The 18,989-nt window shown below is 37.7% G+C and overlaps 2 protein-coding genes across 9 annotated transcripts in view; one reads left to right on the top strand and one right to left on the bottom strand.

Annotated features, from left to right (window-relative positions):
- Positions 1–1,488: 1,488 nt before the first annotated feature.
- On the bottom strand, positions 1,489–10,068 carry mxt (Eukaryotic translation initiation factor mextil). 6 transcript variants are annotated; one of them, XM_076136455.1, is made up of 14 exons: positions 9,741–9,990; positions 9,432–9,556; positions 8,765–8,918; positions 8,171–8,324; positions 7,770–7,971; positions 7,306–7,377; positions 6,860–6,920; positions 6,614–6,758; positions 6,231–6,365; positions 5,966–6,161; positions 5,149–5,220; positions 4,059–4,174; positions 3,170–3,198; positions 1,489–2,827 (listed from the first exon to the last, which is right to left on the bottom strand). In XM_076136455.1, the coding sequence occupies exons 1-14, from the start codon at positions 9,746–9,748 to the stop codon at positions 2,794–2,796; spliced, it is 1,503 nt and encodes a 500-aa protein (XP_075992570.1). In that variant the 5' UTR covers positions 9,749–9,990; the 3' UTR covers positions 1,489–2,793. The 6 variants fall into 6 exon arrangements, with proteins under 6 accessions (XP_075992570.1, XP_075992569.1, XP_075992568.1 ...); XM_076136454.1 differs by lacking the exons at positions 3,170–3,198; positions 9,741–9,990 and adding an exon at positions 10,024–10,068; XM_076136453.1 differs by lacking the exon at positions 3,170–3,198.
- Positions 10,069–10,471: 403 nt separating this feature from the next.
- Piezo (piezo type mechanosensitive ion channel component) overlaps positions 10,472–18,989 on the top strand; it is a 43,829-nt gene continuing 35,311 nt past the window's right edge. For all 3 annotated transcript variants that reach the window (XM_076136450.1, XM_076136451.1, XM_076136449.1), the window contains exons 1-2: positions 10,472–10,628; positions 11,225–11,296. In XM_076136450.1, coding sequence (XP_075992565.1) covers positions 11,233–11,296 — 64 coding nt within the window. In that variant the 5' untranslated portion in view covers positions 10,472–10,628; positions 11,225–11,232. The remainder of the gene's footprint in view (positions 10,629–11,224; positions 11,297–18,989) is intronic.

Genomic DNA, 18,989 nt, shown 5'->3' with positions numbered 1-18,989 from the left:
AAAAAAACCTTTAAAACAAATAGACCGACCTGGTCATCGCACGATCACACTACACAGCACAACGAGAAGTTAATGCTCCTGAAATGTTAATGGTGAATTTGTGTTTTCTTGCGATGACCAAGTCGATCTATTTGTTTTAAAGGTATTTTTTTTTAATTGGCATGATAATAACATACGTAATAACTTAAGACAGAAGGTCCTTTAAGTAGAGACTAAATAGATTAATCGACTTGGTATTATATAGATCTCACCACTTTTTACGGCGAGACTTGAGGTTCTTACAGAATGTTTTTGATGGCATCTCACTTCTTTTTGTAGAGCGAACAGAAGTCCAATTTGTATGGAAAGATGTTTTTTTTTCATAATTCAACATATTTTACTATGGGAATGTTGTTCAGTTTCATGGGCTAAACACCCTTACCCACCCTATACACCCTCCCGTTATGCCTCATATAGTAGGTACTTAATTACACCTATTTATTTTATTTTCTACAGTAATAATAATTCATTGACTGCAAATGTAACCTTGTAATCTTATACATTTATATGGGATTACAAAGTTATTGTTGCAGTTGGTGTATTTAGAAAACTGTACCGAAATTAGAAAATATTAAAATTTTCCCATGATTAAGACACTAAACCCTATTTGTATTCTAAATTTTAAGCTTCTAAGTCTGCTAGAAGTACCTTAGACTTTTGATGATCGGTGAGTCAGTGAGTCAGTGAATCAGTGAGTGACAAAATTCAAAATTTTAACAAGTTGTCATTCCTAAACTACTGGTTCAAATTGACTGAAATTTTAAATATACCGAGTTTATACAATGACTAATTACTTGCTGAAAATCCAGGCTTCTTGTTTTATCCACAACGAAATTATAGGGGTGTCAAAAATAGCCCGAATTGCTTCGAGAAAAGGATGTTACGGCCGTGCCGCTTTTTTTTTGCTCGACTTGCGGGGGCACTTCCGTGCCCCCAGATAAACTAATAACTTTTTTTCAAGAAAACGAAGATAATCTAAAGGTACTAATGCACCGCTATACAGGCACATACACTACAGGTCTGAAGACCTTCAAACCACGGAGGGCCCTGCTGGAAATTAATTCAATTTTCTCGCATAACTGTTGAGGTACAATTATTTTACTTACACTATTCGGAAGGTATAAAATATTACCTAAGTGAAACTTTAGTATTCAATCGAATCAGACGAAGGGCCCTGCTGGGTATACGGACATAATTAATTGACTTATAAGATATGCGGAGGCGCCTCCTAGACGCAGTATTTTTTTGTAGTTTAATTATTTAGAGTCAGAGCTCTGCTTTGATTTTGTTATTACGCTAGGTAGGTTACGTGTCGAACAATTAGTAAGACATAGTGAGCGACAGTACCGTATATTTGAACGAAACCAGGGCGATGTTACAGGTAATAATTATGTAAATGGAAAGGACGAGATCCTATAATTATTATTATAAGGTTGAGAAATAAAACGCTTATCTATTAGAAAATTTAGTATATCAATTTTCACAATTATAGCCATACGTCTATGATATAAAAACAAATGTGTAAACATAAACCTTTAATTACAAATTCAACGATAATACTTTCCCCAAGGAGTAAGCACCAATTATTTTGTAAAGTTTTAAAACCTGAATTTAGGTTAATTAATTGAGAGTCACTCGCTAGCCTCATCAAATAAATAAAGTACAATTAAATAACATAGGTATAGTCTTTTTAAAAGCTGCACAAATAATTTAATAGTTAAAATACTTTTAGGTTTAACAAAAAAAGGTGAACGAGTGACAGATTTACGTCTTCGACGAAATATTTAATTATTGCGAATTTTTATTATTTGGAAAGAAACCCTTTATATAACCGGTTTAAGTGTTTGAGATAGCCTTCTATAACCGTTTAAAAGATAAGAAAGCCTGGCAACCACGAAGATAACGTTAGTGTAATAAAATATTTTAGGATTCACTACAATATTATTTGGTTTAGTGCACAGCAAGTTTATTTAAAAGCTCTAATCATACAACAAAAATAATACAACAATATTTTAAATAATATAAAGAAAACTATAATATTTAATCTCTTTATATATTTATATTGATTGGCAGGCTTCCTTCAAATATAAAAGCTTACGATATAGTGAGAATCGACATCTACTCGTCAGGACTAGACACTAGAAAGTCTGAAAATGAGTATACAAACACACGAAAGAAATGCATGCATTCTTCTTATAATAATAAATGGAATCACTCTATGATATCCGAAACTAACAGAGTCAATAATATATACAACAAAATAATGAAAATGTCAATGTTGTTCCTTTTAGACAAAATGGACGTGTTGAAAATATTCAGCTCAGAATGTTTTGTGTATTACAGTCGGAAAAAAATAAAAACATTGATGGGAGATCAACGTGAGACTGTGGATTCGTGCAAATCATAACATATCGCATTTCGCATGCTCTATAAGTTTTATCACATAACTTCATCAGATCCACAGCAAATTTTATGAAATAAATATTCACAAAAATGAGGTATGCTATACCACCACTAAAAAAATAAATATTTTGGTGCGCTAATACTTTTAATAAGTCCGCTAAATCAGTGTTAAGAGTGAAGCTCGCCGTAAGAGACTCATCGTACACGGCGGACGGTACGGAGGCTCGCTCGCGTGAGTGCGTGTGTGAGAGTGCGGGCGAGCGGCGCCGAGCGGCGCGGCTTACTCGGGCTCGGGCGAGTCGGGCGCGTCTACGGCGGCCACGGTGGTGCCGCCGGCCGCCCGCACCTTCTTCAGGTAGCTGGCGCTGTCGAACTCCAGGCAAGTCTGTCGAACGATACCACATTATCGACGCCGTCTCCGACGTGCGTGTCTTGTTAGTACTTTGTGAGTTTGCGTTACGTGCTGTTATTGCTGAGCCCACCGGCCACCACAGTTAAAAGATTCGGAAGTTAGACAGGAGGTAAGCGGAGAAACAGGCAAAGACGATGAATGTTTTTAACTTTTATATTTAAAAAATCAGAAATTGACAATCACATTGAAACAACACTGATAATTTTAATTCTTTCTCAATGAAAAACAATCAATAATAACAAATAAACATACAACAGAGAATCGACAGTATAAATTTAGAACTTCACTTCAACGTAAAAGGCGAACAGTTTCTACCTGTAGCGGACCTCTCTCGAATATCCATTCTGTCCGAGCAGCGTGAACAAATAAGACATGACAAATTTATATTAGTATTCAGTATTAGTTATAAACACATAGTAAAGCTTTCAAAACTGTTCATTCTTGTAAATAACATTGCGTAAAAGATTTCAGATCAATATTTATCTGTCAATAAACACCTTCATATACTAAGTACTAAAAAATTCTTTCATTACTTCAATAATGAAAAATATTTTTTTTCTAAAAGGATAAAGAATTTCCATTCGGCAGCATTAATAATAATCACCTTCAGTCTTAACGTTACTCTTATTTCGTTTCGGGGGGATCGTTCAGTCTTCGAGTCGAGAACGGAAAACGGACGACCGGTCGCCGCCTCTAGACTCCGGCGGAGCCCCGTCATTATACTATCGTAATACTAGGCGTCAGTCTTATCGATTAACTTACAACTTACGTTACTGAGATCAAAATAATTCCTAATGTACGCTTACAATTCACACAGCGTTACGCTTAATCGGCTACGGGGGCTATCGGGCCGGGTCGAGAGTCCGGTCCCGGCGGAAACGTTCGTACGACTAGAGATCGCAACGATCCATCCGCGAACGCCGGGACGACCGGATCTCGACGCGGCGCGGGAGAAGGAGAAGGGGAAGCGTCGACGTGCACCGAGAGGAGGGGGCGGAAAGCGAAGCGAAGCGTGCTCGGGAAGCGGGTCGGGGCGGGCGAGAGAGGCGGGCGGCGCTAGCTAGTAGAAGTTGCGGCACAGCAGCGCCGCCAGGTAGTTGGGGTGGTGCAGCGGCGCCCACACGCGGAAGGGCGCCAGCACGCGCGGCGCGGGGGGGGCGGGGGGGGCCGGCCGCGCCCCGCGCCGCGCCGCGCCCAGCGTTACCTTGCGCGCCAGCTCCGGCGGGAAGGCGCCCAGCCCCGCCGGCGGCAGCTTGCTGAGCGGCGAGTCGGCGTACTGCACCAGCGTCTCGTACGTGTACGTCTGCCGCGCGCCGCCGCCTGCAACACACCAGCGTCACGCCGAGCCCGGCCTCCTGCGGGTACCGACGGGCGGCGCGGGGACGGGGAACGACCCGGCCGCTAGCGCCTCGGCTCCCCGTCCTTAATCGTCTTCGTTTAATGCGTTACGCCCGCGACGCCGGTCGGTACCCACCTTCGAGATATCACGATCGAATACCGTATTATTAGTATCATCGTTATAAGCGTATAAATTAGTAATAGCCGACTGACTGCCGCATTCGAACCTTAACGAGTGATCGTTTCGAAAGAAAGCGTGCGTGAAAAATGTTATGAAAGACGGCAACTTATGAAATGACCGAATGATATCGACACTAGGTTTTATTAACGTGCAATAAGCCAATCTTATGTTAGTGAATAAACAAAAAGAACGAAGTGAATACGATTGAAAAAACGTGGATCACGAGAGAGAATACTTACTTATACGCATATAAATATGTATGTATATTATAACGTTCGACATGATATTACTTGAATATTAAATACAAAATGTGACTTACAAACATAAAATATATCGTACAAGAGAAGAAGACGTTTGGAGTTACGTTAACATTACGAACTATAAAACTTTTGGAGCAGCATTAAATAATCTTAGCATGGCAATCAAAGACATCTAAATTATATTTATTTAAGGTGAAGTCTATTTGAGCGTCTTCTTATCAAGTATCAGTTTTCTTGACGATGTTCGTACTTAGTCATATTATGGCTTTTAAAGAATGGTTTCAAGTACATAAAATTCTATATTTTATTAATTTTAACCATCGAAGTTAAGAAGGTATTTTACTGAACTTAAGATGCCCGAGCCGTGACACAAGCGCCTTTAATACAAATAAATAAAGCTGTGTATCGGTACATTACTTCTTAATCGTCACAAGAGAGTAAGGAATCGGCTGAGGTCCCCGTGGGGCGCGGTCACGGGCTCGTCAGCTGTACATTGGCGTGTCGCGGAGGGTTACCTTGGTTCTTGTCAATGCTGGTGGCGCGCGAGAACCGCGGGCGGCGCGGCGTGGCGTCCGTCTCGGCCGCCGCTGCACAAACGCCAGGTCACACACACACACACACCCACCACGGCCCACTGCCCCTGCCCGCTCTAGCGAAACACCTGCTCCGCGACTCTCGCACCGTGCTCATTATGTGATCACGATCGACACACACGTACGTAACGTTTATTGAAACGGGGCAGTTGTTTCGGTAGAAAGGACACTCGAGTTAACGTTAAGTCATTATGGCAGATAGTGATCACTAGTGATTGTTAAGAATGTTTCGGTTAATGAAAATTTGGAAAACACTCTGCCGTGACCGTGGATCGAGGTGGCTTTCGAGACAAATAATAATACATGGTTATAAAATATGACAATAATAAATATACATATTTAAAATATATGTTCACGTACTATCGGTATAAATGTTACACTCCATAAATGAATAGTTTGATAGAGATGGCTCTAGATCGATGTTATGAAGATGTTTCGTATTATTAAATTTAAAGTATAGTCATGCTTCAGTCAGTCTCACCTCGAGAGAGAGCGAATATAATTCACCGGTTATTTCAAAGTAACACACCATCACTGAGTGCGAATAATAAATCATGCTTTCAAATCGAGGCGCGTCACCCGTCTACTGCCATGCGTTTAAAGTTTATTCGCCGAGTTCGAAGCGTACGAGCCGTTTCGGCGCTCGAAACGTATCCGTCAGACTACACTACGCGGGCGGCGAGCGCAAATCAAAGAAGCGAACGACTCGACCCCGCGGCGAGCGTCGCAGAGCGCTCACCCTGGGAGTTGGCGGCGTGGTCGTGGTCGGGCGCCACGAACACGTCGTCGTCGGCGCCGTTGAGCGCCGCGTCGTCCCGCAGCAGCAGCGCGGCGGCGGGCCGCTGCGACAGCGTGAAGAAGTCGCCCGAGCCCGCGCCCATGGCCTCCAGCGCGCCCGCGCTCTCGAAGTACTCGTCCAGCACCAGCTTGGCGGTCTGCAACACGCGCACCTGTAGCGGGCCGCCCCGCCCACCGGCTGGCGCGGCGGCGACCCGAGAGCTCACCTTTACGAGGTCCAAATTGTTGCCCGTGATCTTAATGGAATGTTGCCCGAAAGTCACAGTGTACTTATACTCTCCGAGTGCGGCGTCATTCGTGGAGAAGCTGTGGAGCAGCGCCCGAGAATTGTGTGGAGATTTCTGAAAGGTTAACGCGACATTGAAATAGTTTATAGTGCTCTCATAAATAGAGTGCGGTTAATATCGGATCGCCGATTTATTTACGAAACGACTACGCGATTACGTGTAATATTAGACTGTACATATAACACGATAGTTTAAAAATTAATATTTTACATTCATCTAAACTAAACTCTATATTAATACGATAAATACAAATAAATAGCTAATCAAGATCGATGTAAACTTTGTAGTACAGAATCTCATACCTCGCGGACACGCGGCGCGTCGTCGGAGCCGTTGGAGTCAAGCGAGGCTCGCGAGCCGCCCAGCGCGCCCGCCTCCAGCGCCGACTCCAGGCGGACCGGCGACGCGTTGCGCCGGATCGTGTCTCCGATCAGGTGCTTGGCGTGGCTGACGGCGGAACGTCCATGTTAGTCGTTTCACAAAACTGAGCCATAACCGCGTCCCTACTACTCGACCACTTATAGACATAAAAATGGGACGTAACTTACTTTACGTTCTCCTCGTTAGGTCCGGTGATCTGAACTAGACGTTCCTTCGCCCCGGGACTCACTGAAATCAGCGACGTAGATATATGACTCCGGGATCGATGAAGTTAGATCACATTCATTAGTATTTAGTATCGAGTTTGAAAGCTTACAGCTGAATGCGATTAATAGGCAGTGAGATGAGACTTTACTTTGAAAATTATTAAATTCTGAACCATTCCCAAACGATTATTATTATTGTATAAATTATTAGGTAGTAGGATGTTGAGTATATCGAGTTATAATTAAACGACGATTGATTTCAAACTGTATCTTAGTCTAAAGGAATTGTTAAGATGTAGGTATATGATAGCAATGATTATATTATTATGGTAGATAGTAAGAGAGGAGATGTAAGAACCCGCCACACCATGCGCAAGCGCGTCACAGCCCGCACCGTGCGTTCATACCTCGCTGAAACGATATAATCGTGTCACTTAGCTCCTCGATCATGTGCACCCTCCTGCCCTTGATACCCATCACTGTAACACCACAACACAACTTCAGACACGCCGCCAACATACTCTCCTTTTGTTACCACCATCACTCTCCCATCCCAATACAGATCACGAAATCTGCTATAAGCTTGGGATGCGCAATCATGTTGATAGCAAGAGATATGGACATTACAAAAACTGAAGTCAAGTTGACATATTATTACATGAACTCTGCTTGTCACTAACCAATATGCACTATTCAGCTAAATACATCAAAGTTGTCTAAAATAATAATAAGACAGAAGCATAACATGGATCTCCAATCATGCACTGTATCTCCCCAGACGATCGACTAAAATAATTAAGTCGAAAAATAGTAAACATGCATATACCCCACTCAGATAGATTCAGCGACGTAATATATGTAAGTTAATTACCTTTTCCGGAGTCGGCATTCCTGATGACGACCTCGTCCTTGGAGTAGTTCTTGCCGGGGATCTTAGTGGGCTTAGGAAACTTGCCCGAGGGTTTGATGATCTCGCCCGGGCCGAGCAGCGAGGGCGGCTCGGCGGGCGCAGCCAGCGTGGGGGACACCGAGCCGCCCGAGCCCGACCCCTCCATTGTCGGCACCAGCAATGGCTGCCGCACGCAATGCACATTATACGCTGACGCCAAGCACTCGTCTCCGGATATGTATCATTACTTATACTAGGTCGACAGTTAACGGAAACTAATATTGCGCATTGAATTAATATTTTGCGGCGTATAAAGAACGAGTAGTTAGTCATGCGAGTAACACCTATAACATTAACTAGAATGGCAATTAAACAAGTCTTACCTCAGCATGCGTGCCGCGGTGTCTATAATATTGACTCATGTAGTCGGAGCCCTGCCAGAGCTTGGCGCGCAGCTCAATAAGTTCGAGAAGGTGAAGTCTAGTCTTCTTATCCAGTCGCTCATCTTGTGAACCATTGCGGAACACTACAAAGTATCTGAAACGTAAATATGTCCACATAATGAAAAATAACAATATAGTCCACACATAAAAATATAGGAGTACAATTTCATGTGTCATACAAATATTTGACCAGTTTATTGATCTTTAAGCCATCACTGCCCACTACTGAAAATCCACCGAATGAAATTGCATAAAGAGGCTGAATTAAGCATTTACTGGATCATAGTCATTTTCAATCTGTCTGCTTTGCTTCACTATTTAGACTTCATCAGTGTGATGTTAGGTTTAGATCTTTAAACCATTGGCATGGGGAGTCATGGAGTAGATAAAATCAATTAATGTTCATGATTGTGTGTATAAAATATAGTTATTATGTAAATCATTGCACAATCTGAATTAAGATTTGTAATAGTAGTTAATTTTCTTTAATAAAATTAAATTGTTATAAAAAAAATGGTAATAATTTGCACACACCTATCAAGAAAGTCCTTATAAAGTGCCTCGAGCTGAGCGCCATATAGCTTCAAATTAGAGTACATGGTGGCCACATTGCTTTGAAGCGCACGGTCATAATTTCCCTGCATCATTTGGTATGCTACCGCTTCTGTCAACACTATCAGGTCATCAACTGTAAGAGAAGATACATTTGGTCATAATTTGGTAAAAACAATGTGCAAACATGCTAGTTTCTCTGTTGTCTGCCTAGTTGCTACCTCATATATGATAACTAGCATAAATTAAAGAATCTAGGCCACAAGCCATTTACTTGTTAAGTGATAAGGTAAGATTAGATATTTTTGACAACCGACAACTGCAGCCAAACCTAGAAAAAGATCACATTATATCACCTAAAATAAATTTGTTATTTACCTAGTGATAAGGCTAGGTTGTAAACATGAACAAACAATTAATTATTACACATAGAGTTGTTCTTCTGTATATTTTAATTATCTATGTTATTTAATGATGATTTGGAATTAAATAACAGATATTTATAACTTCATTTAAGGCTCATGTTTTGATTATATTAGTAACATATTGATGGATATTTCTAAGTTAAGCATATCTTACTAGTGTTCTGGTTAGTAAAACAATAATATACTTAATCAAAACATTACAAAAAATCTAATAAGATTCTTACCAGAGTTTATTTTGACGTCCAACACAGAATTACGGTTGTGTGCGGAACTGGTTGTCGATTTCAGGGGTCTGGGGACCTCCAGTTTCTTAACCGTGCGGGTCATTTTCGTTAGGGTCGACATGGTGCTAAACAGACACAAATTTAATTACAAACAATACAATTCAGTACCGTCATCGATTTGTTTATCCACAATACGAACAATCGTGAACAATGATTGTCACATTTTTGTTGGGAGGATATGAGTAACCTTGTCATAAATATATACACATAAAAACCGCCGAATACTATGAGAATTATTGGGAAACTCACTCATCCATGGCGACAGCGCCTCAATGCACACTAGAACCACTCAAAAGTAAATCGTGTGAAAAGTGAAAGTGATGACAATGAATAATCCTAGCGAATAAATTCGGAACAAATCCAATACGTGTTCATTACTCGTTATATTGGTTTTTAGTGTAATAAAAACGGATTAGGTGGAAAAATTTTGACTTTATAGAAGATTAAATATTTTGCTCGATGAAAAACATTTAGACAAAACAAATGAAAGCCATGGAACACTATGAAATAAGAAATAAACAAGAAAACTCACCTGGCTACGCCATTAATTCGCAATAAAAATAAATTCGGTCTAGTGAAGTCCACTAAATAAGTTACTAAATTTCAAAGATTTTTTATGTGAAATTTAATTAAATGAAAATTTGTGATTTGCAACTGAATTAATAAAATTCAATTTATAGGGCTTTAATTTGTTTATTTTAGTTTGTAGTAATTATAAAACTAAATTTTTGATTGCAGTGTACAACACTACATTTCTGTTATTAACGATTCTGTTACTAAATTTCTAAAATGAATCATCTAGTCACCCTTTCGTTGAATGGGTATTTTTCTAAAATTATTTTATCTAAAGCCGAATTTTCCATACCAAGTAATATACATAAGAAATTATAGCTTCTTGTTTGGATTATGAATTCGAATCGAATAATTAACTCAAAGTAGCGTGGCAAGTTGGCAACACGAAAACAGAAGTGTCAATTGGAGTGCGGAGTGTGTGGTCGTGTTTTTGTTTTATGAAACCGAAGTCGTAAAATGTTCGAATGTAGGAATTTATATCCTAAGAATATATCGGATTTAGACTTATGTATGAAGTGATAGTGTATAATTGAAATGTCATGATCACACCTTTATATAAATCAGGTAGGCAAATTACTCCCAAGTTTAACCAGTTTTCTTTTCTGTCGGCTAAAGTTGCCTTAATTTTAAATATTTTGTACAGTTGTTTATTTTATCTTCAGATTTAGTATAGAGACAAAATAGTAAAGGCATTGTTTATACTTTGTTTATATTATAAAGCCATGTGTGGGTAGTTTATAAGATTTACTTTAGAAAATAAGTGACTGATTTTAATATTTATTAGAGAAATAAGTCAACTTTTTAAAACTTCAATTTGCTCTGATTTCAGAAGTCCTGTTATGTTATATGTTTACTATGTTAGTTAGGTTTTATGTTTAAATAAGGAGGTCCAGCAAATATTATTATAATCTCAAAGGCTATTAATTTATTTGTCATAGAAGTTAAGTTACCTTGTTGGTGAGTTATAATTCTTTTTAAAGCACACAGGGCTTTTTTATACTTTTCATACACTGTAAAATATTATGTATGTTTCTCTCATTATAAACGCAAAAAGCTATTTTTTATTGACAGTACCAATAAATAACAACAATTTATTCATTAATAGCTTGTAATCAAGGCTCTAGGTTAATGGTTGATTAAAAAAATGTATTTTTTTTCAGTTTAAAACATGGCCAAGTACTACATTTCACTAATACTTGTGCGGCTGGTGCTGCCAGCTGGCTTTTTACTGAGTAAGTATAGAGTGATATAGCTTTGGTAGTCTTTTGACTAACACATAATTATATTTAACTACCTTGTTATGTGAAAATAAGGTTTAGTGACAAATACATGCTGATAGTCCCATTATTATATATAAACAGCATTAGTATTCCCTTAACCACAACAGTTTTTAAATTTAATTCACCATTTTATTCACTTTTTAGTGTAGCAGAGACCCATGATATTTTTTTAAATTAAATGTAAATTTTGTGATATCTTTTTCCCGCGCGTCATCGTCGGCATGTCGAAATCCAGATTATAAATGATGTGTGCCAAAATTTCGTCCAAACCCATTCAGCAGTTTTTGAAGAAAAAGGGTAACTTATTGACATGTAGGCTAAAACTAATTAAAAAACAAAATATACCAAATTGGTTGATCGAAAATTTATAATAAAAGGATCTGCTAGGTAATAGAAAAAAAAACATTCTTGTGATAACATAAGTGACGTAATCCGCCGGAACCGGCCGGCGCGGCGCGGTGTAGAGACAAGCTGTGTGTGTATCGCAACGCCATTATAATATTATGTATTTTATTCTCATCAGTTCTGCATTAACACTGCCAAAATAAATCTTACGTCACCGCTGCGCCCGATGTTGTTAGAAACTTTTATAACGGCCGCAAATATGCCGCCAGCTCGTATAATAACGCTACGTTGCGCGTTAATGATAGACGCATATTTAACGTAAAATTCATTGTATATTTTGAAATTTCCTGTGTTTTATACTTATTGAAGCACGCATCGTCGCATTGCGGGAAGGAGTAACGTACTCATATCCTCCCTCCCGCTGGGCGCGCCAGCTCGTTCTGGGTGCGTCCTCACGATTCGTATTCTGACCTGTTGACCGACTTGCCGTGGCCTTGTCCATGAGCCCTTTCATTTTAATCGGTAAATTTAAAATTGCACATCAGATTTGCGGCAGGTGTCCTATTAATTCTTACCATACTGACTGATTTCTAAACAGCCTAAATGAACCTTCAAACAAAACGTTCGTCAGCGAATCTTTTATCTCAAGGTTCCAGAATTCCTAAATGTGCTACGAAAACCACAATATAGTGATTAAACTTAGTTATAGGCAGGGTTATAGATGATGGCCAAGAAAATACATAGCTTTTTCAGTAAAAATCAGGCGCGCTAAGCATAAGCTTCTAAACTAGTATGGTTTGGAATCTGAAAGTGTATAAGTATTTACGGGCGGAGGACGGGGACGTTTATAAAAGTATGTAACACTTGTAACTATGTACTACTCTTCACAAAAATGATTGACAATCACAGCCGGTTCAGCCAGCATACGAAAACTTAGCTAGCTAAGCTTATACCCAATTTAATGCGAAACTTGATAATTAAACCAGTTAGCTTTAAAAAACTTGTTTCTTTATGGGACTATGTCCTCCCGAGTCGTTTATTTTTCTTATAATAGTAGCTATATACTATGCAATATTTATGTTGGTATTTGCAAAAAATCGGGTTATTCAATAATACAAAATGAAATTAAAATTGAACTTCATGATTTCGTCTATAGGGCTGTTGTAAAAGAATATAGGACATGTAGATGGACTACAGGTCCTATATTCAACAAAAACATGTTATACTCAGACAATTATTTACTAAAAGGGACCTTATCTTTGTGAAATCTCTTTCTATATTTAATTAAACACGTTTCCGGCTCCAAACGCCATCCACCTGCACGCAAGGAAAAGTGTCGTGTCCATGAATATGTGTAAAAAGCAAATGCGTGTCGTAGTTGCAAAGGACACGCGTCCTGACCCTAATTCCCCCACGGCCTATAAATCCGCCAATGTGGATCATTACCTGCCCGACCCTCTGTTTGCACCTTTGACTATTATATCATATTTGCACGCACCAAACACGCACTTTCCCCTGAAATACAGTGATTTTGTCATTACAACATATTGTTAAATAAGGTGGGGTCAATTCGTAAGTGTATCTAAAGGTCGTGGTTGATGTAAAGTAGTAAAAGGTCATAGTTTGACTGGTATTGAGAAAGGACAATATTTTGTGCTCATTATTATTATGCTCAAACCTGTTAAATAAATATTATTGGTTTACTTTCTATATTAATTTTCGAAGTGGTCTGTTAAACGCTTACCGATTAACATTAATTTGCCAAGGCTGATATTGTTATAATATTTTTGTTATATTAAAAGCATGTCATTATTGTATACTAGCTCTTATCTGATAATGCACTATAAATACATGAAGAGCGGATGATGTAGCATCCAGACATGCTATGACCACACAGTACATAGGCGCCGTCGGTAGTGTATGCGACTACTGCCGCGCATAGGTCTCGGGTTGGAATGCTGGGTTGGTTCAAAAATGTATCTAGTAAGTTTTCTATTATGATTTAGGATGTTGGCGTTGTATAGCTCCGTTGTCTTAGAGAGCACGTCGGTCCTGTACCTGACCTCTTAACTGGTCGTGTTCATTTATCAGTCCCACAGTGCTATCAGATTATGGGAATAAAGGGTGAACCTGTGTATTGTGCACACAAATGAAAACAATAAACAAAACACTGCAACGTTAGCTGGTTTTATTTAAACTGATCACGGCTAGAATATTGTGATACAGGAAGCATGTCAGATAATAAGTTGCCAACGTATCAAACAATTGAAACAATAAAGATTTATCCTTGTGTACTTAGAAGTTCAGTATTCATGAAACTAATATTGGCATCTTTAACAGGAAATAAACCTGTGAAATATAAAAACCTGGCTGTTATTTAAAAATTTTATCACTTTGTGTTGAATAATACCATTTTTTATAGAGTACTGCGTAAAAAAAATGAAAATTAGGAGGCGGCTCTATCGACTTTGGCACTAGGTTGACCAACAACAGGATAGATATAAATAATATATTGTTTGTTATATCATAATTCAAGTTAGACTCACAATGCATTGTGCATGGATACATTTGTAGTAAAAGTAATCTTCCTAAAACATATCAAGCGGGTAATGTACTCGTTCTTTGTACGTATTAGAGAATGTCGTGAGTCCGTAATGTTTGCACAGCTAATGGGCCACACCCGCCTTCACAAAATGCCATTAATTAAACCTCTTTTCCCGCCGTGAGTCGATAGCTTTACAAAGGAAGATGAGGCGTGATAACCTGCCGTTAGCGTGCTAAATGCGGGGCTAACTATAAGTTTATGGTCGTTTACTTAATTTCCCACCTCTAAATTGTGTGGGCGCTATAAACGACAAGCGATGGAAGATGTAGCTAGGTAACAAGTTGAACGCCAGACTGCTTATCATTGACCTTTGTTAATCAATGAATCACTTTCGTGCGTGTTATTGTATAACATACAATCTTGCTCCACGGTAGTCGTCGGTGGTCGGATGTTGCCGTGTATCCGCGATAAGTTTTGTTGTTAATATACATTTGCGGTATTCATAGAAGTTTTGTATTTGAAGTAACAATATTGATAAATAATAACATAACAGCGTGCCGTGCTCTCACATTCGAAGGAATGTTAATGTAAATATTATACCATTTTGGTTAAATAGTTTTTGTTCTAAAAGAAGCGATGCATGAGTGTTTGAATATACTGTACTAGTGGCTGGACAAATTCGTCGCCTGTGTGTAGCCGCAAGTTTGCGGTTGATACACAAGCAGGAGAAAAGCTTTGGGCTATGAATGGAAGTCACTTAACATATTGAAGATGTAAGACGTAAAATGTATAAATATCGACATTTAAAAGTTATCTACATAGTCTCCATATTATTATTATTTCTTAAAGATGCTAAATAACTGGACTGAGAATTAAAGCCAATGAATTAAAATAAATAACAAACTTAAACCAATCGATTGATCCAATAATAAGAATAAAGTCGCGATAAACAGTATGATTATAAGGTCTTTCTTCTCCTTGATTAAAATCCACCCGACGCTCAGTACATTAGGTACTTTTAAATACTAATATGTACTTAAAATATGTTTCTAAAATTATTTATGTACAATAATCGAAAAGTTGAATGGATGTTCGAACCAAAGTACAAATTAGTCACGTATTAGCGAATACTAGTCCTACTGTTTTACTTTTTTCTGTAAGTAGAAACAAACACGGGATGTTTATAAAAGTACTGAAGTAATGTCGAATAATTTGCTTGTACACGCCCTACAACACACAACCGCGTTACAGTGCCGAGGTCTTTTAATTACACGTAATATTTACTACCACACACGTACCACTTAAGCATATTAAAACTAAATCTAATTCCATGAAACAACAGAACCTATTCACAGCATATTATAATGTTGGGCGGCGGCTTCTTTTAATTAAAAACGCTAATTAACAACTTGCCATAAATCTGGTTTGACGATCTAGCAGGTATTAGAGTACAAACCATTGTTTGTCGTCTTTTAGCACTGTTTATAAAAACAATCGATTCACCAGTGACTTTTCATTTGATCAAATCAACGAACTCAAGTTGTAATCAAATACTGTAAGATCAGACGGGAAGTCCTCATCAAAAGTGAACTTACGCAACGGACGTGTAAATAAACAAAATCATTTCGCTTTTAGTGTGAATTACCTTCTATTAATAAGTGGCATAGAGCTTCGAAAATCTTTCACAAACTTCTTATGGGTGTTGCAAGTTGTCTGATATTAGCCAGCTTAAAATATATATTCGAGTTTGTATGAATAACTAGCTCCTGCGCGTGACTTCGACCGCGTGGAAAACACTTAAGAATCTTGAGATAAAAGTTTCATTAAGTACGTTTTCGTAAAGGAGTAACAAGCATAAACGTAGGTACCTACCTACCTACTTCGTACTCACAAACTCTGGCATTTATGATAGGTATTAGTAGGATTCCTAAACATAGGACGAATCAGTTGTGAACAGAAAGATTCATCTATCCAGACAAACTTTCGCATATCGAAAATATCAAAATTTATTTACAAATCACAGCAAAATATTTTTCATCGTTTTCATAAACACTTTCATTATTTGAGCGAGGTATATAATACCTTTGTAACTTACGCACCGATTGTTAAGCAACTATTAGGAAGGCATGCACTGCTTATAGTACAGTGTACAAGGATTTCATTTTGTGCCTGACGTCATTTTTAGTTATTGTTTCCTGGTATATGAATCTGTGTAATAATAGGTCTATGTATAGGTACACCAAAACCAATAATAAATCGTGGACTTATAATGTTTTTAAAAGGCTTTTATTAAACGAAATTTCACTATATAGTTGCATAGCTACGTACCAAAAAATTACGCAAGCTGCTTATTCCAGAAGTTATATAAAAAATCTTAAAAAAAAACGTAATCATGACAAGAAGGCTTTAATAGCTTGAAGTTTATGAATTAATTTGGACATAAAAAACCGAAACATTCTGAGCCTTTTTTGTACCGTTATTTTTAGCTCCTACAATCACAACAAATCTACGCATTTTACAAAAGTTTGAACGGTTATAAGTAAAGCAAATTGTATCCTAGATTATTTCAATTTCTACCATAATAATATGGAAATGGCACGAAACATTAATTGGGCGATAATACTTTACGCTCAGCCTGTTTTTAAAGGCCTAGTTCTATTATTGTATACCGCGCTCCCAAGTTTAGCTAAAGGTAAAACCTATGTGTATTAAAATACGGTGTTAGTTAGTAGGCACGAAGTTGGGTAACATATTCGGCGGCGCGGGCCGGCGTAGAACATGGCCATATCGGAACGTCTGATTCACAAGGTCACGCCACAGTTCAACTGGTTAACTGGCAACCTACATTAAAACCGTGATCTCATCTACACAATCGAATTTTAACACATTTTCGGTAATTACAGTACACGCATATTATTTCAACATTGCAACACTAATAAGGTTTTGCAACTTGTTTAACTTTAATGCCATATTGATTGTGTAGTATCGACGAACTTACGAATACAATGGATATATAAAATATACTTATTAAAAACTTGCATACTAGTAGATTATTACCAAAATCTTGCCATCAGAAGAAACTGTGACTCTGTCGACTAGGTGCCAGTATAAAAAAAGACGGCTTTAAATATTCCTATCGATCATTCGAATACACACGTCAACAAATCGTTTAAAAGCACTCAAATCTATTTGATTGATTAATTTTATACAAATCTTAGAAATTTTAGATATTAGGGGTCCGTGGTCATGGTGTGCAGTCATTTCTGCCTGCCCGTATGTAACAGCGTTTTACATTTTGATCTGTAATAGAGACCTTGAATTTTTTTAATGAGAATTTATATGGTGTGATGTGGTGTAGCTGATAAAACATAAAATAACGGGTAGTACCACCTACTTAATGAATTCGGTCGTAAACATACTATCAAAAAAATTCGTTCAATGTTTAACGATGTGCGATGCTGGTTGCAGTGTGCGAGTCGCACTTGACTATTTTTAGCTATTTATGTCACGAATCAGTTTTGTAAACATTTTACAAATTAAAGTAAGATAAGAAATTTATTTTGAGAAGCCGCCGCAGTCTGTCTATCTATATCTTCTGATCTGTATCTAGAGGTAGACTCCAGACTCTATTTAACTCTACCAATGCTCCAATATTTCTATCATGGAGTTAGAGTCAAAACATACCAGAGTATATTAACTAAACTGCATGTTCCTAAATTGCTACTTAGTTGTTAGAATCTTGACACATTTACTAGAAATTCGGGGTTATTAAACTTTATATGGAAAAAATAAACCAAAATTATTTTGATGATAACACAGAAAATATTGTCGATAATTTGAGTTTCTTAAAATGACAGTAAATATGCATAATTAATATATCTTTATGTATATTTATGATAGTTATAACTTAGTTAGTATAATTTGTAAGTTAGTTAAGGTATGCATAATAATTGTGTTCACATCTGAATGGCGTTCGTGTTTAAATTTCCAGTCTTATTTTTAACTTGGCTCGTATTTGTGTCAGCAAAACTGAATGTACTGTTGTAGAAACGCTTTTTGTATCACGTTTGATGATTCAACAGAGTAGGCTACAATATACACAGGCACGCGTTTTGAAAGATTTCGACGATTTTATGAAACTGTGTGCTACTAAGATTTGTATGACTCATTTATTAGAGTTCAGCTTGTAGACGTAATGTCTGGCATACCGAAGTTGTTTTTCAGTTTATAAACGTTCCATGACATTATTTGATACCGGCTTACCGAGGTCTCTCTTGTCAATAGAACAGTCACCTCACTAAGGTATCTATTGTAACTATGTATTAAGTTACAGGTGTGGCAAGTGATATGTTATTTTGTACGTAAATATTAACTTACGAGTGCATGTACCCACGACGTGTTAATGTTTGGGTTATATTAAGAAACACATTTTCCTCCCACGGCGTCTTTAGACAAGAGACTATTAACTATCTATTGTTCTATGTTTCGACTCGTAAAATGTTACGTCTTTTGTATTTGTTTATTATTATCAATTACAACATTCAACATTTGTTTGATTTTAGTTTGTTTGAGGCGTAAAAAATAACTGTTTATCGCGTATGTATAATTATTATAAACATTATTTTGATTCTCGTCGAGCGATTTACTGAATGTTAAAACCGTTATTATCCAATTTTCATTAATTGTAGTTAATCATTGCATATTATGTGTTGTATGTATTATGTATTTGGGATGACATGCTAGTATTAAAGATGT

The sequence above is a fragment of the Anticarsia gemmatalis genome, chromosome 3 (genome assembly GCF_050436995.1).
Source record: "Anticarsia gemmatalis isolate Benzon Research Colony breed Stoneville strain chromosome 3, ilAntGemm2 primary, whole genome shotgun sequence".
Taxonomy (NCBI): domain Eukaryota; kingdom Metazoa; phylum Arthropoda; class Insecta; order Lepidoptera; family Erebidae; genus Anticarsia; species Anticarsia gemmatalis.
Note: the sequence above shows the minus strand (reverse complement) of the source record. Positions and strands in the feature narration are given on the sequence as shown.